We start from the raw sequence: 21841 nt of genomic DNA on the forward strand, positions 1-21841 counted from the left end.
ACCAGCCTCCCTGCCGGGCTCGCCCTGCGCGTGACCTGGACCCCACAGCGCATGCGCTGGCCCCATGACCTGGAGGGCACCTACGGGGTGATGAGGGCTATTGAGCCTGGAGGGTCCAGGGTACGAGGGCCACACCAGGCAGGTGGGCACCTGCCCTGGCCAGGCAGGAAGACAACAGTGTCCCTCACATGCCGTCCACCCCAAACCCAGCCGTCCTGCCTTAGGAGAGGCTAGGCACCCACCGGAAGGTGCCAGAGCAGAGTGCCGTCTCGTCGTAGCTGGCCAGGGTGCTGGCAGCCTGCACGCCTGAGATCATGTCCTCCAGGGAGGCCTGGGGGACCACGCTGAAGCTGACGCCCACGCTGCCGGCGCCCTCCATGTCATGGACGTGGTGTGACTGCAGGATGGTGTTCACTGCCAGGTTCTGGATGTCCAGCTCCACGCACACTGCACCGGAGACACCACCCAGGTCCAGGCCTGACCCCACTCGTCTCAGGAAATCCACCACCGCCGGGGCTTCAAACTCGGGCACCCCAGAGCCCGCCCCAGAGGCCCGGCAGCCTCCGCCCTGCACTGGCGGCTGCCCCCCCAGGACAGAACAGGCAGGCCCACCCGTGGAGTAGCAGCCAGGACTGTTGATCTCCATGGGGACCTGGTCCTCCAGCTCCATGAGCAGCCGGTTGTCGTCCGCCTCCTTCCCCCCCAGGTCGGGGCGCGACGTGGGGGACAGCCAGAGCAGGTGGTTGTGGCGCTGGAGGTGGCGAGCAAAGAAGAGGTCGGAGCCAAAGGTGGAGATGTCCTCGGGCAGGTTCCCAACGGGGATGTGGAAGTACCTGCACAGGTAAGGCAGCCAGCCCAGTCAGCCCTGGGCCAGAAAGGGTGTACCACCCGCCCCGGAGAGCAGAGTCAGGCCAGCAGCGTGGCCCCCGCTGTCAGGCGCCAGAAGCTGCCTCGGGGACACTACCTGCTCATCTCGAAGGCCTGCGACAGGCAGGTGTCCAGGTTGAGGTAGTGGCGTATCATGCGCCGAGCCCCGTGGCGCTGCCAGTCCAAGACTCCGTAGCTGATCTTGTCGGCCACGCGCAGGGGCACCAGAGGGAACTCCTCCAGGATGGGCACCTCCCCGGTCAGCCGCCTCAGCACCCAGCTGGACTGCACGGCCACCAGCGTGGGACCGCGGCGCTCCTCCTGGGCAGGGAGAGTGGGCTGGGTGGGCCAGCGGGGGGGGGGGGGAGCAGCGGTGTGGGGTGGGGGGCCAGTGGTGCGGCGGATGGCCAACTCACCTTGTAGGCCAGCAGGAAGCGTTGGATGGCCCTGCAGATGGTCTTCAAGTCGGTCTCAGCGCGGACCTCGAAGGTGTGCCGAGGCGGGGGCAGGAGCTCGGGGCCCACCTTCTCCAGTAGGAGGCCATGCTCGGCTGCATACAGGGCGCCCAGGCCAGGCATCTGGTTGCTCCGCACCTGGGAGAGGCGGCTGAGTCACACCCCAGGGCAGCCAGCACCCGGGCTCCCCTCCTAGCCCAGTGGCTGGCCCTTGTGCCCCGAGGGCCACTCCCCACGTCCGCCCAGGAACTCACAGTGTCCAGCACAAACACGGACGCCCTGCGCTGTGAGGGCACGAAGACCCCGAACAATGCCCGGGGGCCCTGGGCGTGGTGGTACAGGTAGATATGGCGGATGCTCCCTGAGGAGGACATGCGTCAGCACTCGTGCGGTGAGGCCCACCAGTCCACCCGCCCGCCCAGTACCTGGCTCTAGGTAGCTGAACTGGGCCAGTGAGCGCATCTCCAGGTGCTCCAGGGAGAAGGTCTCTGCCTCCCGGTCTGAGAGCTGTCGCACCAGCTGCTTGTTGACCACACACACGCAGCCCAGCTGCACCAGCGCCCGAAACAGCAGGGGGACCTGGGAGGACACACCACAGGCTCTCCGCTGCCCCTGCCAGGCCTGACCCTCAGCCCACACCTGCCTGCTCCACCCCGCCTGCCCCCCCCCACCTGCGTCTCATACACGCCCTCCACATCGGGGGCCGCCAGCTCAGCGCTGATCTCATTGACGTGCTCCTGGTACAAGTCCTCGGGTACCGAGTACTCGTAGAGGTGGTGGGCCAGGCCGGCACGGGGCAGGACTCGGTTCACCTGGGGGGACATGGGCGCTGTCACCCCTGGGCACCGTCCTGACTGTTGCCCCTGCTCAGGCCCGGGCGCCCAGCAGCTGACCCTACCTTGCGATAGGACGCGCCCTCCTCAGCCTTCGCCACCCGCTGGTTCACGTAGAACAGGCGGGGGATAGTAAGGCGGATGCAGTGCAGGTCACTGCCGATGATGGCCCACAGCCTGAAGAGGCCGGCCTGGCTGGTCTCGCTGATCTGAAGGGCGTGGACCCGGGGGTCAGCCTGCTGGGGGAGTCCCCACCCCACACAAAGGCACAGGGGCTGAGCCCCTTGGCAGCCTGGGGGCCCACCCTCCACACCTGAACTATCTGCCAGGGCAGGTCCAGGATGCTGCGAGCCGTCCGTTGCAAGAAGCCCCCCAGCCCAGTGGCAGGCCCGCTGCGCACGGGCCGCGAAGTGCCCTCCACCACCTCCAGACGCCGCCTCTTCTTGCGCGCCAGGCGCTGCCGGGCCTGCAGCTGCCACTTCTTCTTGTGGAAGCGCAGCCACACCAGCCACTCCTCCTGGCACAGGGGATGGGGCCAGTCAGGAGGCCTTCCTGGGACCACAGCAGGGAGGACAGTGCCCCCCGGGCTCCCATTCTCCCCAGGCCGCTCCAGACTCCTGAGGTTTCTTACCTGGGTCGTCCCGAGGGCAGGGGGCTGCCCCAAGATCTCCTGCCAGGGCACAGTCAGCTCCAGGTCCTGCGAGTCCTCCTGGCTCTCCCAGAGCACGCGCTTCCTCTTAGTAGCCACAGGGACTGTGGGGCGGGGCTGCTTCGCAAGGCCCAGGTCCTCTAAGTCGGGGGTGTCCAGACTTGGGGTGCCTTCTGGAGGCCGGGCCACACCCACCTGGAAACCCGAGGAGATTAAGCCACCAGGGCCCGGCAGGGGCGTCTCACGGCGGGTGAGTTGCCGGGACACCATACACCGGCACCCTCAGCTCTGACAGTGAACAGCGAAGAGGTCAAATGGAAAGCACCACTGAGGAGCCGACACAGGCCAGCGTTTATGTCATTCTGTGTGTGCTCTGGAACACCCACCTCCTCATTCAGAATAAAGCAGGACAAAGACATGCCCGGGCCCTCCCAGTGCGGGCTGCACCTCTCAGAGCTCCTGCCCACACCGCCCCTGCAACCCTCCTTCATCAACCACACGCCTTTGGAATCGGCTCTGAAAGCACATGCAGAGTGGCCCCTGCCCCCTACCTGTTCCACTACTCAAAGGCCTGCTGCCACCAGTGGGGGCTGAGCAAGGGCGCGCTGGCCGCTCCCGGAAACACAGTACCCAGGGCCGACCGTGCCTCCACCATGCGCCACCCCGAGGCCCCATGGCCCCTGCTACTGGCGGAACCTGAGTCTAAATGTGTCACTGGGGTTCCCTGTGCAGCCCCCTGAAGCCACCCTGGGGGCCCTCCCACCACAGTTGGCCCACCGACTCCTCTCTAAAGACAGGCTGCGGCAGAAGCAGTGAGTTAAGGTAATTACCAAGATTTCTGAGATTAGGTCACACCCTGGCACTGGTCTGCCAGGGGCCAGTGCTGCTCTGGGGAAGAGGCTGCCGTGCCACAGACTGCCCTGGGGGAACCCCAGCCTACCTCCCAGGCTGCCACCAGCACCCATGCTGGCCTGGCACAGCTGCCAGAGGAGACCGTGTGCACTGGGCCTGAGGGCCTCCTGCGGGGAGGCCCAGCTCGGAGACCCAGCTGAACCAGATTCCTGCCGGGGCTGCAAATGGGAGTTTTGTTCCTCCAGTCTAATTTCCCCCACTGTGTCTGTTAATGTTGTCACTGCAACCTTACGTATTTTTACTATTTTCCTGGTTTGCTTGATCAAATGAGAGAGATGTGTTAAAATCCCCAAGCCTGGTGTATTTAGTCAACTCCTTATTAGACTAAGCTTTCACGGTAACCTGCACCGTCAGAACCACCGGAGATGTGACGTCACCCACTGTCAGTATTGCTCAACCGTCACCCTACGACAAAGATTTCTGGCACAGGTCCTCCCTGGTGGCGCAAGGAGTTAAGACACAACCTATGAAGCTGTCCGCAGCCACTGCAGCATGAGTTCGATCCCCAGTCGGCCAAGGACCAACCCACATGGTGCAGCAGACCTCTCCTTTCTCCCCGCTGCTCCCCTCAGCAGTGTACTTCGGTCAATCCACCTGTTCTGTTCCCCACACTGTCTCTGGTGAATCCTTTCCCCCCCACACACCTCTGGCCTGAACCCCAGTTAAAGAAAGATTTCTGGCAGAAAGATTTTCTCTGGCATCAGTTTGGCTATGCCAGCTCCATGTGAGAAACACTTATGGGGCCCGTTTCTTCACTACCTGTGAGGGGCAGCTCTGACAAGGATGCCAGGGTTCTGTCTGGAAATGCAACCCGGGAGTCAGACCTTAAGCAGGTGAGCTGGCGCATGGCCTGGCTGGAGGCCCTTCCCCAGTCAGCACCTGGGAGCTGCTTGCACACCTGGCCCCAGCCTGTCCGAATGCCTCCGGTGCTGCGGGGAAGCTAAAGTCTGGGCACAGGCCCCTCGCCCATGACGCACGGCCTCTCCCACCCAGACCAGGGTCAAGGCTCATGTCCGCAGAAGGCAAGGACTCCTGGGTCTGGCTGCAGCCAAGCCGAGCACAGCGGCCCCGTCCGACACAGCCCAGCCCTCACCTGTCTCCTGCCCTCAAGAACAAAGAGTTCACTGATCTTCTTCTGTTTGCAGATGTCGTTCTTCTCCAGCAGCTTTTTGTGCAGCCAGTCAGGGTGCTTAACACGTGGCACAGGGTTCTTCACCTGCAGAGAGCACACAGGTGAGCGAGCGGGGCGGGGGGGGGGGGTCTGCGGGCTGCCAGGTGTCCCCACTGCGCAACCCACCTGCTGCAGCGCAGCGGGGATGGTGATGATCTTCTGGATGGCGCTCCCCAGCCGCTCAATGTAGTAGTCCCAGTCCAGGATCTGCAGGACGGCAGCCACACGTCAGAAGGGCGGCCCCAGCACCCGCCCAGGGCCCCTGCTCACTGGGCACCTGCTGCAGCGGCCTGCCTGTGCCCTAGAAACCCGGTGTTGAGAGGCACCTGCCCAGGGAGGAGCTGGAATGGCCCCGGTCCCCAGAGAGGTGGTGGCTGGGCCAGACTGGCCAAGAGGAGGGGTGCAGCACCAGCGTCAGCTTCCCAGTTCTGCTGCAGAGAGACCATCTCCTGTCACCAGGGCCCAGGACGGAGAAGGGAGCACTGCAGACAGAGGGGCACTTCCGAGTCAGGGAAAGCTCACTCACGTTCCGGATATCAAAGTCCTGGAGGGAAGAACTCTTGAGCCACTTCCGGAGAAAATGCTTCCTCACTGTGGGCTCTGCCTGGAAAATGGCAAGGGGGACGGCCCTGGGGACGGGGGCACAGCTCAGAAGGCCGTCCCACCACACCCCACCCCGCACCGCTGCTTTGGGGCAGCCCCAGCTCCTGGGGGGCAGTCCTGGGGCTCGCCCCGAGCCTAAGCCAGACCAGGTCTCCTGGCGGCCCGGGTAACTGGCCCTGTGAGCCAGCCCACACCCCTTGGCCGGCCACACAGGCCACAGTAAGGACCTGTCCCTGACCCACAGGCCCCAGCCAGAGCCGCCTCTTCCAATGGGCCGTCCCCAGCCCTGACATCTCACCGCTCAGTGACAGGAGAGCCCTCTGGCTTCCGGGAGATGATGTAGCGGCAGCTCAGCCCAGCGTCCTTCACCATCTGGTCCCCCAGGAACTCGGCCAGCCGCTTGGCGGTGCTGATAGATGTGGACTTCTGTTCCCCATAGTCTTCCAGCCGCCGGGACATGGAGCGGTTCTCGGAGATCAGCTCGAACAGCTCAGAATCAGGCATGTTGGCCGCCTGGGGGCAAGGGCAGAGGTTATGTGGGGATGGGCACCCACCTCCCTCAGGCTGCTGCCACCTGCAGGACCCTGCAGCCCTCCGCCCGGTGCACTGAAGGCAGCAGTGTGACCGCAAAGGCTGCCTGCTCAGCCCAGCACACAGCAGCACCTAAAGCCCAACCAAACCTCACTTTCACCTTCTGAACTGTGCAGAGCACGGAGACGCAGCCCCCCGCGACCGGCAAAGATCGCAGAGAACAGAAGCACTGGCGATTTCTCCTAACAGGAAGGGACCCAGGCAAGGAGGGCCGAGGAAGGGCAGGAAGAGACAGGGACAGCCACACCCTGCAGGCGGCGGAGGCTCCCGAGGGGCATGGGGGGGCCCCCCGCCAGCCCCAGGCCTCGGCGGCTCTGGCGCCGACTCTCGCGGGGCCCGCGCGTGCCGCACAGGATGACGTGCCAAAAATCAGGCCCACAGGGGCCTCCCTGGTGCTGCAAGGGGTTAAGTCTCAGCGCTGTGTAGCTACCTGCAGCCTCCGCAGCACGAGTCCGATCCCCGGCCAGGGAGCCAACTCGCGGGGCACGGCAGACCCTCCTGTCTCCCCGCAGCAGTGTGTCTCAGTAGATCCACCTGTTCCACTCCCCACTCTGTCTCTGGTGAGTCCTCTCACCCCCCCACATCGCTGCCCTGTACCCCAGTTCTCGTATGCATAAATAAATGAATCTTAAAAAAGAAAAGATTGGGCCTCCACGATAGCGCAGAGGTTGAGCGCTGGGTTGCAAAGCTGCCCGCAGCCTCTGCAGCGCCGGTTCGATCCCCGGCTGATCCCCGGCCACTGGAGGAGGGTCCCACATGGCGCGCAGACCTCTCCTGCCGCCCGCTGCTCCCCTCAGCAGTGTACTTCAGTCCTTCTGCCTGCTCTGCTCCCTGCTCTGGCTCTGGTGAATTCTCTCACCCTCCCGCGCTTCTGACTGTACCCAGTGCTTGTATAAATAAAATCTAAAAAATTAAAAAAAAAAAAAAAAAAAAAAAAAGAAAAGATTGTCGGGCCTCCCTGGTGGCGCAGCGGTTGAGCGCTGGGTTGCGAAGCTGCCCGCAGCCTCTGCGGCGCCGGTTCGATCCCGAGCTGCTCCCCAGCCCCCGGAGGAGGGTCCCACATGGCGCGCAGACCTCTCCCGGCGCCCGCTGCTCCCCTCAGCAGTGTCCTTCGGTCCTTCTGCCTGCTCTGCTCCCCGCTCTGGCTCTGGTGAATTCTCTCACCCTCCCACGCTTCTGACTGTACCCAGTGCTTGTATAAATAATAAATAAATAAATCCTTAAAAAAAAAAAGAAAAGATTGTCTCAGCCCCTGAAGGTAAGTCCCCCTTGGGGCCTTCTGGAACTGCGTGTGTGAATGAGTGGTCACACAGCATTGCACCCAGAGTCTGTCCCCAGTCATTGCACCTGGCGCTGTCAGGCCAGAATTAAAGTGGTTTTTTGAGGTTTGATTTTCACCCCCCCCCCAAAAAAAAAAAAAAGAAAAGAAACAGGACTGCAGAGCAAAGGAAATGCCCCAGACACCTAGCTCCTCCCAGGCAGCATCCTCGCGCACCGCACGGAAGAGGCAAGGCCTGTGTCCAGACGCCTGACGCACACACCGGCCCTCGACCGCCAAGGGCTCTGGCACTAGCGGTGAGGCTAGCTCCCCAGGCCCCAGACTGACTGGAATGTTCTGAGTCTGAGGAGCACAACATGCTGCAGCAGCTCCGGGAGAAGACTCGCTGGCAGACTGCAGGAGCTATGTGCACTCCACGCCTGCAGAGAGCTTAGGATTCGGAGTTGATGTGACTTTCAACTGTCTCCTTCAGCTCCTTCACCATCAAACCATTTGTTTGCTTCCCAGAATTCTGCCCTGGACAGATTCCCGGGAGCCGAGAGGCCCTGCCCGGAAGTTCTGGTCTGAGAACCAGCGAGCTCTCCTACCGCCTGCTCGCGGGTGGGGCACTCACCTTACTGTACAGCACGTCCAGCCAGTAGTCGGCCACCTTGGCCACAGCGCCGTACACCTCCTCCAGCGTACTGCCCTTGAGGAAGGCCTCGAACACAGAGGACTGGAAGATCTTAATCAGCTGCAGCTCCCCACGGCGCTTGACCTCGAAGCCCTTGAGCTCGGCCAGGGAGCCGTCTTCGTTGAACACAGCGTACCTGGCGTGGCGGCAATGCAGTGACCGACAGCCCAGGGCTGGCCACTCCCAGCCCTCTGCCCCCAGTCCAAGCTCCATGCTTTCCCAGCTGGGGGCCGGGGAGGGCCACAGCTGCAGGGGCACAGCAGTTCTGGCCTCTCTGATGACGGCAGCTTTTGAAGTGGAAGAGGCCAAGGAAGAGCCAAAGCCGCTTCCACCCCGGCTCCCTAGGCCCCTCAGGCTATTGGCCTTGCCCACCCTGCCCTGCCCCAGCACTAAGGCTGTGGGACTCTCACCTCTTCTTCAGTTTCTTGCCTTCCTCCTTGGAGGCCGGAAGGATCATGGCAAGGTAAGGTCCATCTACCTCAAAAAAGATGCTGTTCTCCGAGCGGGTGACATAGGTGAGCGAGGAAGGCTCGGCCAGCTCCTGGTACTGATGGTTGGTGAAGCCTTCCTGCAAAGCAGGGGTAAAGGGCACGGGCCTTGTCCATGGGTTCCCCCACAGTGGACAGGGCAGACACAGGGCTCCTCTGTCTGGACACGACTAGGCAAAAGAAGAGGATGGAGCCCCCACAGGCACCCGACAAGACACAGAAAGACGCACTGCTGCGCGTCTGAGACACCCAGGAGCTCACTGGGGCTGGCAGGCTTGGGTGGGAGAGGAGCCGATGACAAAGGGCAAGGGGAGACTCGGATGGGAGAGGCAGGGGCAGGTGTGCAAACCAGACGGCAGCCCTGCCGGGCCCAGGCTCACCTTGACCATGATGTTCAGCATGGCCCCGGGGTACGAGATGGTCACCTTGGGCTTTTTTGCATTGGTCGTCTTAATGACAAAGTTCTCAGGGAAGCTGTTGGGCAGGACGCACCAAATCCCATCTGTGTCCAGCTCCAGGGGCCTCCTTCAGAGACAGGGACAAAGCAGCAGTGAGACCCGGTGCTGTGCGGAGCGGGACGAGGCGCTTGCTCCTGGGAGCCCAACACACCTCCAGCCTGCAGCCCATCTCAGCGATCTGCTCACCCACCAGCAAGGCCCAGCCCTCACAGTGCTCACCCAATCTGCTCAATCAGCTCCCGCGCCTGGGTGATGATGTTGGCCCCCGTAAAGCAGACGATGCCGGCCATCTCCATGGAGTACCAGCGGGCCCTGGAGGGTGGTCACAGCCTGGGGTGAGTGGGCACAGTCTCCCCAGAGGGGTTGGGAGGGGTGAGAGAGGCCACCAAGGGGAGGTCTTTCGCTGGGCAGAGCTAAGGTTAGCTGTGCTGAGGACACTTCTATCCCTATTCCAGGCTTCAGCTCAGGAAGGTCCTGGAAGGATGCAGCATGGTGCCACAGCAACAGGTCAGCCAGCCCTCACCCGGACTCCCGGAACTGGCCCAGAGGGTCTCATTTCCCCAGCACCATCTCAAGCCTTCAGAATCTCCACCTCCGTCCCTCATCTTCTCAGAGGAAACAGCCCTCCCTCAAGCCTCACCCCAACTTTCTCCTTCTTGGAGCTGTGCAGCCTCTTGCCACGGCCCCCAGGGGCCCACGCCCACTCAAGCCCGACCCTGGTCCTTGTGTCCAATGAACACAGCTCAGGCCACCTGGACTCTAAGAATCCCCACCCCTTTCCGGCCAGCTCTGCGCTGGCCTGTCAGCCCGGGCAGCAGGGACACCCACTGAGTGACTGACGGCGTCAGGCCCAACCAAGTGCCGTGTCTAGCCCTGACTCTAGCTCCGCTAAGTAGCAGAGCAGGCCCAGGGCCTGTCCCCAGGTAGAGTGAGGCGCCCACCGCCCACCCGCAGCCCACCCCGGCTCGGGCCTGCCCGCACCCCTTGCGCATGACGTAGCCGTAGAAGGAGTTGAGGATGCACTTGTGCGCCAGCTGCAGGGAATCGTACAGCACCTCCATGTTTCGACAGCGCCTCGCCGCCGCCGCGTCCCCCGCCTCCACCGCTGCAGACAGCTTCTTCTTCCACACCTGGGAGCCACAGCAGATCCACTCAGACGCCAAGGTCGTAACGCACCGGAAATGCTCGCGTCTATAGGGAACTTGAAAAAGCTGTTCAAGATGACGTGTGGCTTCTGGGGGCCCCTGGGGCCTAGGGCTTTGTTCCTTGGGCCCAGCTGCCCTCAGCGGGCATGGCCAAGCCACCGGCAGACAGTCCGCTCTGAGCAAAGCACCTGTCCTTTCCCTATACTAGGCAAGGCGCAAACCTACATGAACAGCAAAAAAATCCCGCAGTGATAAAGTGCTTCTACTCACCCCCTCCAGAACACAGATGCCCCCTATGGAGCCCTAGCCTGGCCACCCCACCAGGGCCACACCCACCGCCCTGCCCAGGCGCCCTCCAGAGCATCCATCAGGCAGCCCAGTGGGGGGTGCCCAGACAGCCTTCCCTCTCAAGAGCACCACCCAAGAGAGTATCACAGCAGGTGGGGCCAGCAGGCCTCTCCTGTTAATGGAGTTAGGAGAACAGGAGCCACTTAGGAGGTCCCTGGCAACAGCAACTAATGAGGAAATGCAGAGAACACTGAAAGTGTTACAGCAAACGCCCCATCCTGGGCACAGAAACCGTTTTCAAGCTTTGGTGTTTAAAAAAAAGAATAAAACCAAGTCGTCTGCTGTGTGCCGCATGTGCACACCATGCCCTCAAAGCATGCCAGGCACCCCGGCCCAGCCCACGTCCTCGCCGCGAAGGCGAAAGCCAGAATAGCAAGAGGCCTCAGGCCCACAACGCTTCAGAGTGGTCTGACCCCAGGCACACAGGTGGTGGAGGGCGGAGCAGCACAGCCGGCACCCACCTTGTGCAAGCCTTTGAACTCGTAGCGCCGGTCCCGGAAGGCACGCACGGTGTCCACGTAGAAGGAGTTCTCACGTTGGCAGATGGTGGTGAGGCGCGGCTCCACCTTGGTCACATGCACCTTCTTGTAGGCTTTGCGGCAGTAATCTGGGCACAGCAGAGGGGCGTGGGACCTTGCTCGGGAGACGGCCGCCACCCACCCAGGAGCAGCGCGCAGGGGCCAGCGCCTCGGAGCAAGGCAGCCCCAGCCAAGTTACTGAGCCCACCAGCCGTCCCAACTGGGAAGAGCCACAGGGCTGCTCACCTGCCAGCCGCCTCTTCTCATATTTGGCCTGCTCCTCACGGGACAGCTCGTGAAAGGCCCGAGCCGGGCCCTCTGGGGTCAAGGGCGGGAACTTCTCTGACTCTAGCTGGTGCTGGATCCGATGGTACTCGCTGCGACTGGCAGGCACTGGGAGGGTGACCAGGGGAGAGTCCATGACAGGCCTGCCCCCCACTCCCTGCTGACCTTCCCACTCTGCCCCGCCACTCACTGAACTCGCCCCTCCACTGCCAGGCCATCTTGCGCTGGCAGCTGGCTCCAGGTCTGTTGAAGTCGCAGGCAGCACAGGTGGCCTCGTCCACCATGGCGGAGGGCTGCGGGGGAGGAACAGGTCAGCATTCTGAAGGAAGAGCCGGACCCCGCGTCCCGACGCGGCTCACCTGCAGGCGGTTCGTTAGGATGATGTTGGGGTACATGGCCCCCACGTCCAGGTGGTAGATGAGGGGACATTCAATTCGGTTGGGAACCTCTTTCAGGGAGATGAGCTTTGACTTAATCTGGTCACACACCTGTGGAGAAAGAGGGCCGCGGCAGGCACCAGGGCTAAGCTCCTCGAAGGAAGGGTAGGGCCGCGAGCACCGCACTGAGAGAACAGCCTCCACCAAGATCTCCGGCTGGAGCCCAGGAGCCTAGGGGCGGCTTGCACACACACCAGTCATGTCCATATGCGTGGCCACGAAGTGTGGTCCGCCGGGAGGTGTGGACCCTGGTTGGCACGACAGCCACCCTCTCGGGGCTGCCCCTGCCCTTAATGGGGCGCTCAGAAAGGCCCAGAGGGTGGCAGTGCTTTCCCAGCATCACGGATAGGCCTGTGAACCAACTTCCGAGTCTAGGCAGGGTCTCCGCCATCAGCGCAAACCTGAGCCCTCCAAGAACCAAAACCTGCCCCAGTAAAGGCAGCCCTGGCTCTGCTTATGCCCACAGGGCACAGGAGCACCAGGCGTGAGCTGCCCATGAGGCGGTGAACAGAAGCCGGCATGCCAGGACCCCAGCCTGGCAACACAGCACACGGCCAACAAAGGAAAACGTGCAGGGGCAAATGGATGGGCCAGCGGGGAGGGGCTAGCCCCATGTAACCCCAGCACAGCAGGCCCACCGGCAACACGCACACCCCACCAACAGCGCTTCCAAGCACCATGGACAACGTCACGCAGCCAAAGTCTTAGCAAAAACAAACCTGAAACCTCTGGCAGCTCCTCAGCCCGGGATAGACGGTGCGGACATGCAGGGCCCGAAGGCCTCCTGCCTCTCTCCACACCCGTCACTGTACCCACGCCCTGTGAGGCCCCTCCTCGGCAGGTGGGCTGTGCACCTAACCATGGCCCCGTCCTCCCCAGCCAGCACCAACGGGAACACACTGACATGCTGCCCAGGGAGGCCACGAGGAGGAACGAGGCGCGTCCCCCCGCCTGGCGCTACCTCTTGGAAGTTGGTGACCTCCTGCATGGGCACCTTCTCCTCCTCCTCCACGGCGTGATGCAACGTCTTCTCCACCCGCTGCAGCAGGAACTCAAAGGCGGCAGGATTCTGGCACAAGTGACCGGGGGACACGGTAGTGAGCCAGGGGAACGCCCTTGCCCAGCCACCCCAGGCAGACGCAGCTGGGGGCACTCTGTGACCCGGCCACCCTGAGGAGGGAGACCAGGTGGGATGGGTGGGGGCCCTCAGGGCGGGGGCGGGGCCCTGGGAAGAGGTGGGCAGGATCTGAGGCCCAGAGCCCGCAGGGCGCACCATCCTGAAGCGACAGGGGATGTCGCTGCGGAAAACGCCGGACTCCAGGGCCTCCACGTGGCCCCCCACGTAGGTCTCAGCGTCCAGCACGTGGCCGTCATCCGTCAGCTTATTGAACTCCTGCTCCTGCTTGTTCGGGAAGATGATGTTGGCGTGGAATGCCTGCACCATCAGCAGAGCCTCACACAGCGTCCCAGAGCCCTTCCGCAGCACCTGCAGGGAGGCCAGGCTGGAGCAGATGCCACACCTGCGGCTGCACCAATGTGCAGTGTGGCAGAGCTGGGTGGGGGAGGGGCAGCATGGGGTCAGGCTGACCTCGTCAGGCTCCATGGGGATGATGGTGCACAGGGCGAAGATGAAGGGGTGCACGTACTTCATGTATAGGTAGTACGTGGCCACAGCATCCGACACCGAGTACGTGGCCAGAGTCTGAGGAGAGAAGATGAGCGTGTGGGGCCGAGCCGTGGGGGCAGCCAGAGATGCGGCAAGTGCAGACAGCGGCCCCTACCTGGGGCTGCTCGGTGGCCATCCGGCACATGTCCTCGGGGTCCAGCTCCACGGGGTCGTAGCCCAGCTTGGCTTTGGCGGCCGCCTTGAGGTTGTGGCTGCCTACGGGGAGGTAGCTATCTCTCTTCACCCACCTGGGAGCAAGAACGAGTGCAGAGGCCGGAGGCAACTGAGACAAAGCCTGGGCCCACGACAGCCGAAAGCAGCTCGAGCACAGGAGATGCCGAGTACAGACGGGCCCAAGACCCCCACTGGGACCCCAGCTGGGGCAGGTTGCTGAAGGCAATTCATTTCAGGTGTGCCAGAGCCCACCCTTGGGCCTGCCTCCTCATCCCCATGGAGAAATTAGAAGGCACTCGGGGCCCCAGATCCCCAGCACGCCGCTCCCCACCATGCTGCGGGTCTGCTCTCCCCACCCCCAGGCCCTCCTGCCACTTCCCTGCTCTGTTCATACAGCCGGAAGCAGAGAGGCAGAGAGGCGCTCCAGGATAGCCCTTCCCTCAGGTCCCCCCCCCCACCGTCCCCCCTCCCAGACCCTCCCCAGCTGCCCTGCCATGGCCTCTGCGGACTGGGGCTTCCCTGGGCTCCTGCGCCCTTTACTTCTCATCTCAAAGGCCCGTCATCACAGCCTGGACCAGATAAGCCTGCAGTGGCAACTCTACACCACAGTGCCCTGGGTCCCGGCCTCCTCCTGGACAGTCTCTCCAGATGGGTCGTCAACCCGAGCTCTGCCTGCCCCCCACAACTGCCCCAGAAATACACCCCTACCCCCAAGTCTGCAGGCCCCCAAATCCTCACCTCTCAAATATGTCAACCCGCCCCTCTCCACTCCCACAGGGGCGCCTGTACCCCTGTGTGGGGCCTACCTGAGACAGTCCATGTGGATGCACTGGGGTGACTTGTACTCGCCCTGGCTGTCCTTCTGGAAGCCTATCTCCTGGCGCATGCTCAGACCATGGGCCGCCGCCCTGGCCTCCACGAATGGCCTAGGAGGGGTGGAGAGCGCACAGGCTGGAGTCCCTCACAGGAAACACTGCCCTGAGTGCACCCAGGAGCCCAGGCCTCTCCTCAAAGGGGATGAGGGGCCCTGTGGTGCTTCCAAGGGTTGCTCCTCTGACTCCTCTTCTTGCCTTTCCTGCCATAACCACTCCCATGTACTCGTACATGCTCAAAGCTCATGTTAACTAGCAGACACGTGATCAGGCCGGATCTTTCTCAAACACTTTTTACTCATAGACAAGACAGACTCACCAGTCAAAGAAGTCCCCATTGTAAGTGACCATGATGGTGGGCTTGGTCTCCTGGACATGCTCAAACCACCTCTGGAGTAGACGGACCTAAGGTCCCAGAGCCACGGGTCAGAGCTGGCCCCTCCTCCAATCAACAGCTGCCTCTCGGCCCTGCCCGCCACCCCACCCCACAAGCGCGAGACCACAGCACTGGGGAGCGAGGCTGTGGACCGTCACCCTGACACCACAAATCGGGGCTCAGAAGAGCCACCATGTCCACCTCCTGCTTCAGCCCAAATACCAGGAGGTGCCGAGGGTGCCCTGTACCTCGTCGGGCTCATTAAAGACACAAAAAGGCCCTTCATATTCCGGCTTGGGGGTGAACTCAAAATCTTCAATGTCTTCTGACACGATCTCCCTGTTAGTGATCAGGTAGCCCTGTGGGAACCATGAGCAGTCGGCGTGAGGGAGGGCACAGTAGCTCATCCCTGACGTGTGGCCCTTACTGGAAGTCTCTGCAGCAAGGGCCTGCCTGGTGGTGCAGGGGTTAAATCTCAGCACTATCAAGCTATTGCCAGCCCCTGGGGCCTAAGTCCGATCCCCAGCCAGGGAGCTACCCACAAGGTGCAACAGACCTCTCCTGTCTCCCCCCTGTTCCCTTCAGCAGATTTCAGTAGATCCACCTGTTCTGCTCCCCACTTTCTATCTGGTGAGTCCTCTCACACCCACGCCTCTGGCCTGCACCCCAGCTCTTGTAGCATAAATAAATCTTTTTAAAAAAGTCTCTGCTTAGGACACTTTTAGGGGGGCCGGAGGGGAGGGATTGGGGTCAGAATGGGGGGGCTGCAATTGTATGGGGAATATAACAATAAAATTTATAAAAAAAAAAAAAAAAAGAAAATGCAAAAAAAAATAAATAAATAAAAAATAAAAAAGTCTCTGCTTAGGCTTGAATTCATCATAGCTCCCCCAGAAGGGATGTGCACCCCACACCCCGTGTGTCAGATGTCTAATGAATGCTGGGAGCACAGAGCATGCTATAACAGCCTGCCTGGCCACATTCTTGGGCTCCACTGACTGTCACCCTAAAAATACCACGGGGCAGATGCTATTCTGATTCGGGGACCGGATGTGCCACTCACCTGGCCGTCTATCATGTAGGAAATCATCATGATCTGGTCTGTCTCGGGATCAGGGAATTTGAGGGGCAGCTTGGTCGTCTCAATGTCAAATGCCAAAACCACAGGGTCCTGGAGGGACAATGCAGCACTGAGTCAGTCACAAACCAAGCTGGCTCCCGAGACCCAGGGGTCCTCTCAACACCACACCACCAGCCCCAGGTGCTGAAGGTGAAGTCAGCTGTTGCCAGGCAATGTTCTGGAAGCAGCAGGACAGGCATCTCAGTTGCCTGGCCTACATCCAGGATGCCTCAGTTCAGCAATGGTGTGAAACTCTAAACACAAGAGAAAAAGTGAGAGCTGCTGGTCACAGCAAAAGCCTAGAATTATAGAACACTGAATCAGAGCTGCTGAAATGCCTAAGCTCGCCTGGTCTTTATGGCAACCCTGACAGGAGACTGGCACAGACCTGACATCTTCATTAGAAAACTGAGCAGAATTCCCCAAGCTCAGAAAGCTGTCCCCAAGCCACCACCTTCTCATTAGGCGTCCCTTCTCACGTGCTCCATACCTGGGGCGGAGGTCAGAGCTTTCCCTCTGAGCTTCAGACCAGCCTCCCTAACAATGAGGCCAGGCGCATGTACAGTCACATCCTCCCTTATGAAGGGCTCCTCCACCCGACAGGGATGCTGGGGGCACTGTCCACCCAATCAGGTTCCCATAGACACGTCCCATTTCAAGTCACTACTACAACTGGACCAGGCTCACAGCTTCTTAACTACGAGCGCAAGATGCCCTTCGCAACAGCTGTCAGGAAACTTTGAAAAACAAAAAATAGAGGTTTGGGCCTACCTGGTGGTGCAAGGGGTTATGACGCAACCTATGAAGCTATCCGCAGCCACTGAAGCACAAGTTCGATGCCGGTTGGCCAGGGAGCAACTCACATGGCACAGCAGACCTCTCCTGACTCGCCCACTGCTCCCCTCAGCAGTATATTTCAGTCATTCTGGCTGTTCTGCTCCCCACTCTGTCTCTGGTGAATCCTCTCACCCCTCCACACCTCTGGCCTATACCCCAGCTCTCGTATGCATAAATAAATAAATCTTAGAAAAAAAAAAACGCTTATTATTTACTGAGTCTGGGAATTACACAGCACACCTGGGGTCACCTAATATGGGGGAGGACCTCAAGCACAGGCAGAAGGTCCTGCCCTTACCAAGGCTCAGAATGGGGAGCCACAGGTTTCACGGGCTCAACATTGGTGAGTCCAAATTGTAAGGCTGGAAACTGAAAGCACGGAAGAGACAAAAGATGAAGGGCAGGAGGAAAAAACAATCCTGTCCATACCAACTAGCGGCTATATCCACCAAGATCTCTAGGTCAAAGCAGAGAGGGTGTGGGTAGAGGGGTGCACAGAGAAGGGGGAGCAGCCTGCCCTTCAGGCCCATAAAAGGACGCCTAGGGTCAAGCTTGAGTCAGGGACTTGCAAGAAAGAGCAAAGTAGATAGACTGCATGTGTTTGTACCACATGCTTCTCAAGTCAGAAACTGGTAAAAAAAGGATAACTCAGAAATTCTTTCAAGGAGATATTTGAGGTAAAAGAAACAAATATTTGAATAAAATCACCTTTCAGCACTGAATTAGATCTCTCCAAAAACAGGTGGAAAATTTAGGATGGGGAAATGCAAGCAGCACTTACAGGTCGTTCTACGAGGTCATCTCGACGGGAAATTTCCACAGGCAAGGCGCTTCCTCGATATCTGACGTTGTACCAATGAGCCTGTTGGCAAGTGATGTGTTGAGTGCCAGAGCCCATTTCTCCAGGCCGGGCCCATTGCCCCGCCGCCCAGCTGCAGACACTCACCACGTGGATCTCCAGGTCAATGGAGAGGCGGATGTGGTAAGGCACGTCGTACTCACGCATGTCTACAACGTTGTCCAGCTGGTCAGCCATCCTCCTCGAGGTTTCCTCCTCATCAAGAGCCACACTGCCCCCTTGCAGAACACTGCAAGACAGGGCGAGCCACTCACCCGAGTCTGCCGGGAGCAGGGGAGCGGGGCAGTAGGGGGCAGTCATCGTGCTGAGTAAGCACAGGGTAGATGGAGGGGCTGAGCTGACAGGACGTGTCCTTCTTCCGGAAGGAATGACCGCATGATGCCCCCACCAGGCAGTCACAGACACAAGGAGACTCTGCTCGTGGGCATTTTAGAGGCTGCACATCACACCCCCACTGAAAGGACACGCTGTCACTTGGGGGCCCTAAGACATGACCCGCCCTCCTGACAAACAGGTGGCTGACAGGACAGGTCTGCATGAGCCCCCGGGTCACAGTCACACAGCTCTCAGCACTGTGAGGGCACGGGAACGATTCCTATCATAGTTATTCCTACACTAAGAGGAAGCCACTGTCACTAAAACACTCCTCCAACACTAGCCCACTAGACTGCCGGATACTGGATGGACTGTTAGGAGGGAAAAAGACCAAAGATAGTTGTAAAGGTGGCTCAGGTCTCTCAGGGACTCAGCATTCAGGGACACCCTGAAACATTCTGGAGGTTTGTGGTCCACTGGAGCACGTGGGGTGGGAAGCGGGTGGCTTTTCTGAAGTCACCCCAACTTTCAAGCAGTCAAGGTTTCCTCTTCTGCACCGCTGATCCTGCTTCCTGCACATTGATGTCCATACATCCGACGAACGGTGTCTGGTATCCTGTACTTAAGTGGCACTGAAGTGCCCCAGGCTCTCCAGAGAAGGGTGTTGCGTGAGTCCAGGCTCTCGACAAGCTGGCTGCCAGCTCAGCACTCGCCACACCCACGGAAACAAACTACTGGGGTGGGGCCTCCCCGGTGGCGCAGCGGTTGAGCGCTGGGTTGCGAAGCTGCCCGCAGCCTCTGCAGCGCCGGTTCGATCCCCGGCTGCTCCGCGGCCACCGGAGGAGGGTCCCACATGGCGCGCAGACCTCTCCTGCCGCCCGCTGCTCCCCTCAGCACTGTACTTCGGTCCTTCTGCCTGCTCTGCTCCCCGCTCTGGCTCTGGTGAATTCTCTCACCCTCCCGCGCTTCTGACTGTACCCAGTGCATGTATAAACAAAACAAACAAACAAATAAATAAATAAATAAATAAAATAAAATTAAAAAAAACTACTGGGGTGGTGGGATCAGGGGCGCAAAAGGCGTCCACCTTTACAGCAACTCCACGCAGGACAAGAAGCGCTGCTGAGGCCCATTGTGAGAAGCATGTGGGGTTGCCACAATGCCGACACAAACACCTCAGGTAGCAAAGCCACCAAAGGGCCCAAGAGTCTCCAGAAAGACGGGTGCTGAACCCTGAGGGGACTGCACTGCTGGACTTTGCCACCTCTGTCCACCTGGACAACTTAGTTAAAATGGAAACACGGTCCTCACGGGCTGGCGCTGTCTGCCCGAGGCAGCTCACCTGGAAAGCATGGCCGTGTAGGAGTCACTGCTGTGGCTCTGCTCCCGGTTCTTCCTCACAGCAGGGGAGATCTCCTTCCTCACTCTGACAAGGTCCTCCACGGTGTGGAAGGACAGCTTAATGTAATTTCGCTTCAAACCCACCAAGTGGTTTGGCTGTAGAGTGAAGAGATTTGCTCATGAGTTCAAAAGAAAAAGGAGTTTACTGGGGAGAGACAGTGGGTTAGAACTCAAAGGCAGATAGATACATGAGTTGAAGAGCTGAAAACTCCAAACGCCTTATCAAACTCCGCTCAGGGCACCGACAGCACCACAGCGCCCTCTGGAGAGGACTTGTGCAGTCACCAGACAGCCCAGGCCCCGGCACGGAGACTGCCCAATCCCTTCTTCACCCAAGGTGCACCCTAAAGGTCTGAGTGACACTTACCAAGTCCAAATCTTCTTTGGGGACAGTCTCTACTTTAGCAATTTTCCCCTGAAACTTCTTGGAAAGAAAAGATGAAACTTCTCGCTCACAGCCCTAAATCAGGATGAGAATGATTTCCATTAGCCAATCTATTTCCCTTCCCAGCCTGTTTCCTTCGAGGCCTCTTTATTTCCATTTCTGAACCACCCCCCACCCAGAGCAAGTTAGGGAAGAGAATCACCTGACCTGATTCCATGACCCACATTTACCCTTTTTTTGACCTTTGAAAAGGACAGGTTTATGGGGGCCTCCCTGGGGACGCAGGGGTTAAAGACAGCGCTATCAAGCTATTGCCAGCCACCGCAGCACGAGTTCGATTCCCAGCCAGCCAGGTAGCAACCCACATGGCGCAGCAGTCCTCTCCTGACTCGCCCGCTGCTCCCCTCAGCAGTGTGTTTCAGTCAATACGCCTGTTCTGTTCCCCACTCTGTCTCTGGTGAGTCCTCTCACCGCCCCAACCTGTGGCCTGTACCCCAATTCTTGTAGGCATAAATATTTTTAATAAATAAATAAACCTTTAAAAAAAAAAAGAAAGAAAAGGACAGGCTTATTAGGACAAGGAGGGAGGAAACAGAGGCCCGGGCACAGCTGAAGGGAGTAGGAGCTGCACACACTTACCTTTTTGGTTGCAATGTAGAAATATGGCTTGTAGGGTAAGGCCACCTGCAAGAGTTACCAACCCATTCGGGGTGAAGGGAAAGAAAGAAAAAGAGATCATATGAGAGGCTGATGCAATGCAGCCTGGACCTCGACACCTCCGGAGAGCAAAGGTGCAACGAGAAATAGGCCTGCCCATGTGGTGGGGGTGAGAGCCTAAGAGACACGACCCGGCTCCTCGGACCATGTTCCCATCAGGCTTTAGGCTACACACTGCCAAGGCCCAGTCCCTCCTCTCCTAAGAATCAGAGAGCTAAAGAAACTTTCGTTGTTGGGGGCCCAGCTCTACCCCATCGCTGACCAGCTTTTCACTCATGGGGCTGAGGGGCTTACCTTAAATCTGCCCCCATCGTCTTGGATAAAGTAGTAGTCCACGGCACTGACCAGACGCTTATCCTCATCTAAAACCTCGGTCTAGGGGAGAATTGGTCAATACACCCGTGGTTACCCTCCACGTGTAGAGGAGCACCCCGAGTGGGAGGGCAGGGAAGCCCGGGGCTTACAGGGTGCATGTTGATGAGCCAGCCAGTCTTCTCCCCAGGTTCCTTGAGCCTCTCAAAGCCAAACCGCAGATCCATCTTATCTGTCCACTGACTGCGCTCCAGGCGCTTGAGTGCAGAGACAGAGGAGGGGGCGCCATCGTCCCTGGAGGGGGCACCATCGTCCCTGGAGGGAGGGAGCATACCTGCCTTACTGGCAAGCACCCGCTCGCACAGCATTCCACCACGCTGTGCATGTGTTAAGTGTGACAAGGTCGGTGCATGCCTGAAAAACCTCACTCATGGCAAAACAGCTCATGAAAAGTACAAGACTCCTGGGGGAACCAGGACAGGGCCAGGTCCATGGAAACCAGTTCCTCTACAACCAGAACACTAATGAAAGCAACGGCCAGAGCGGGTCACAAAACCCAGCATGTACCCTGGGCATTTACCCCAGGGAAATGAAAATGTGTTCATACAAAAACTAGTGGCTGGGGCCTCCCCTGGTGGCTCAGCAGTTGAGCGCTGGGCTGAGAAGCTGCCTGCAGCCTTTGCAGCGCCGGTTCGATCCCCGACTGCCGGCGAGGGCCCCACATGGCCCGCAGACCTCTCCTGCCGCGCCCGCTGCTCCCCTCAGCGTCTGCCTGTTCTGTTCCCCGCTCTGGTGAATTCTCTCACCCTCCCGCGCTTCTGACTGTACCCAGTGCTTGTATGAAATGAATAAATAAATCTTTAAGAGGTAAAGGACCTGTACAAAAAAAACTATAAAACACTGTTAAAAAAAAAAAGAAGACACAAAGAAATGGAAAGACATCCCCTGCTCACGGATTGGAAGAATTAACATTATTAAGGGCCTCCCCGGTGGCGCAGCGGTTGAGCGCTGGGTTGTGAAGCTGCCCGCGGCCTCTGCGACGCAGGTTCCATCCCCGGCTGCTCCCCGGCCACCAGAGGAGGGTCCCACATGGCG

At 59.7% G+C, this 21841-nt stretch overlaps 1 protein-coding gene across 2 annotated transcripts in view; it reads right to left on the reverse strand.

Moving 5' to 3' along the window:
* The window catches only part of POLE (DNA polymerase epsilon, catalytic subunit), a gene marked incomplete at its 5' end in the record, with an annotated part of 33189 nt that overhangs the window by 5983 nt on the left and 5365 nt on the right, over positions 1–21841 (reverse strand). For both annotated transcript variants that reach the window (XM_084254193.1, XM_084254192.1), the window contains 38 exons: positions 243–447; positions 613–833; positions 965–1188; positions 1284–1460; positions 1577–1683; positions 1748–1901; positions 1994–2134; positions 2221–2364; positions 2469–2672; positions 2787–2999; positions 4810–4932; positions 5014–5094; positions 5414–5516; positions 5789–6003; positions 7974–8169; positions 8444–8601; positions 8902–9046; positions 9199–9291; positions 9961–10109; positions 10934–11079; positions 11237–11383; positions 11466–11568; positions 11635–11763; positions 12674–12781; positions 12986–13198; positions 13301–13414; positions 13494–13626; positions 14359–14478; positions 14744–14829; positions 15049–15159; positions 15864–15971; positions 17539–17619; positions 17704–17845; positions 19274–19428; positions 19700–19792; positions 20357–20401; positions 20729–20809; positions 20899–21040. In XM_084254193.1, the coding sequence (XP_084110319.1) occupies positions 243–447; positions 613–833; positions 965–1188; positions 1284–1460; positions 1577–1683; positions 1748–1901; positions 1994–2134; positions 2221–2364; positions 2469–2672; positions 2787–2999; positions 4810–4932; positions 5014–5094; positions 5414–5516; positions 5789–6003; positions 7974–8169; positions 8444–8601; positions 8902–9046; positions 9199–9291; positions 9961–10109; positions 10934–11079; positions 11237–11383; positions 11466–11568; positions 11635–11763; positions 12674–12781; positions 12986–13198; positions 13301–13414; positions 13494–13626; positions 14359–14478; positions 14744–14829; positions 15049–15159; positions 15864–15971; positions 17539–17619; positions 17704–17845; positions 19274–19428; positions 19700–19792; positions 20357–20401; positions 20729–20809; positions 20899–21040 (5310 nt within the window). The remainder of the gene's footprint in view (positions 1–242; positions 448–612; positions 834–964; positions 1189–1283; positions 1461–1576; positions 1684–1747; positions 1902–1993; positions 2135–2220; positions 2365–2468; positions 2673–2786; positions 3000–4809; positions 4933–5013; positions 5095–5413; positions 5517–5788; positions 6004–7973; positions 8170–8443; positions 8602–8901; positions 9047–9198; positions 9292–9960; positions 10110–10933; positions 11080–11236; positions 11384–11465; positions 11569–11634; positions 11764–12673; positions 12782–12985; positions 13199–13300; positions 13415–13493; positions 13627–14358; positions 14479–14743; positions 14830–15048; positions 15160–15863; positions 15972–17538; positions 17620–17703; positions 17846–19273; positions 19429–19699; positions 19793–20356; positions 20402–20728; positions 20810–20898; positions 21041–21841) is intronic.

This window comes from Talpa europaea, assembly GCF_964194135.1.
Source record: "Talpa europaea genome assembly, chromosome: 14".
In the NCBI taxonomy this organism is placed as follows: domain Eukaryota; kingdom Metazoa; phylum Chordata; class Mammalia; order Eulipotyphla; family Talpidae; genus Talpa; species Talpa europaea.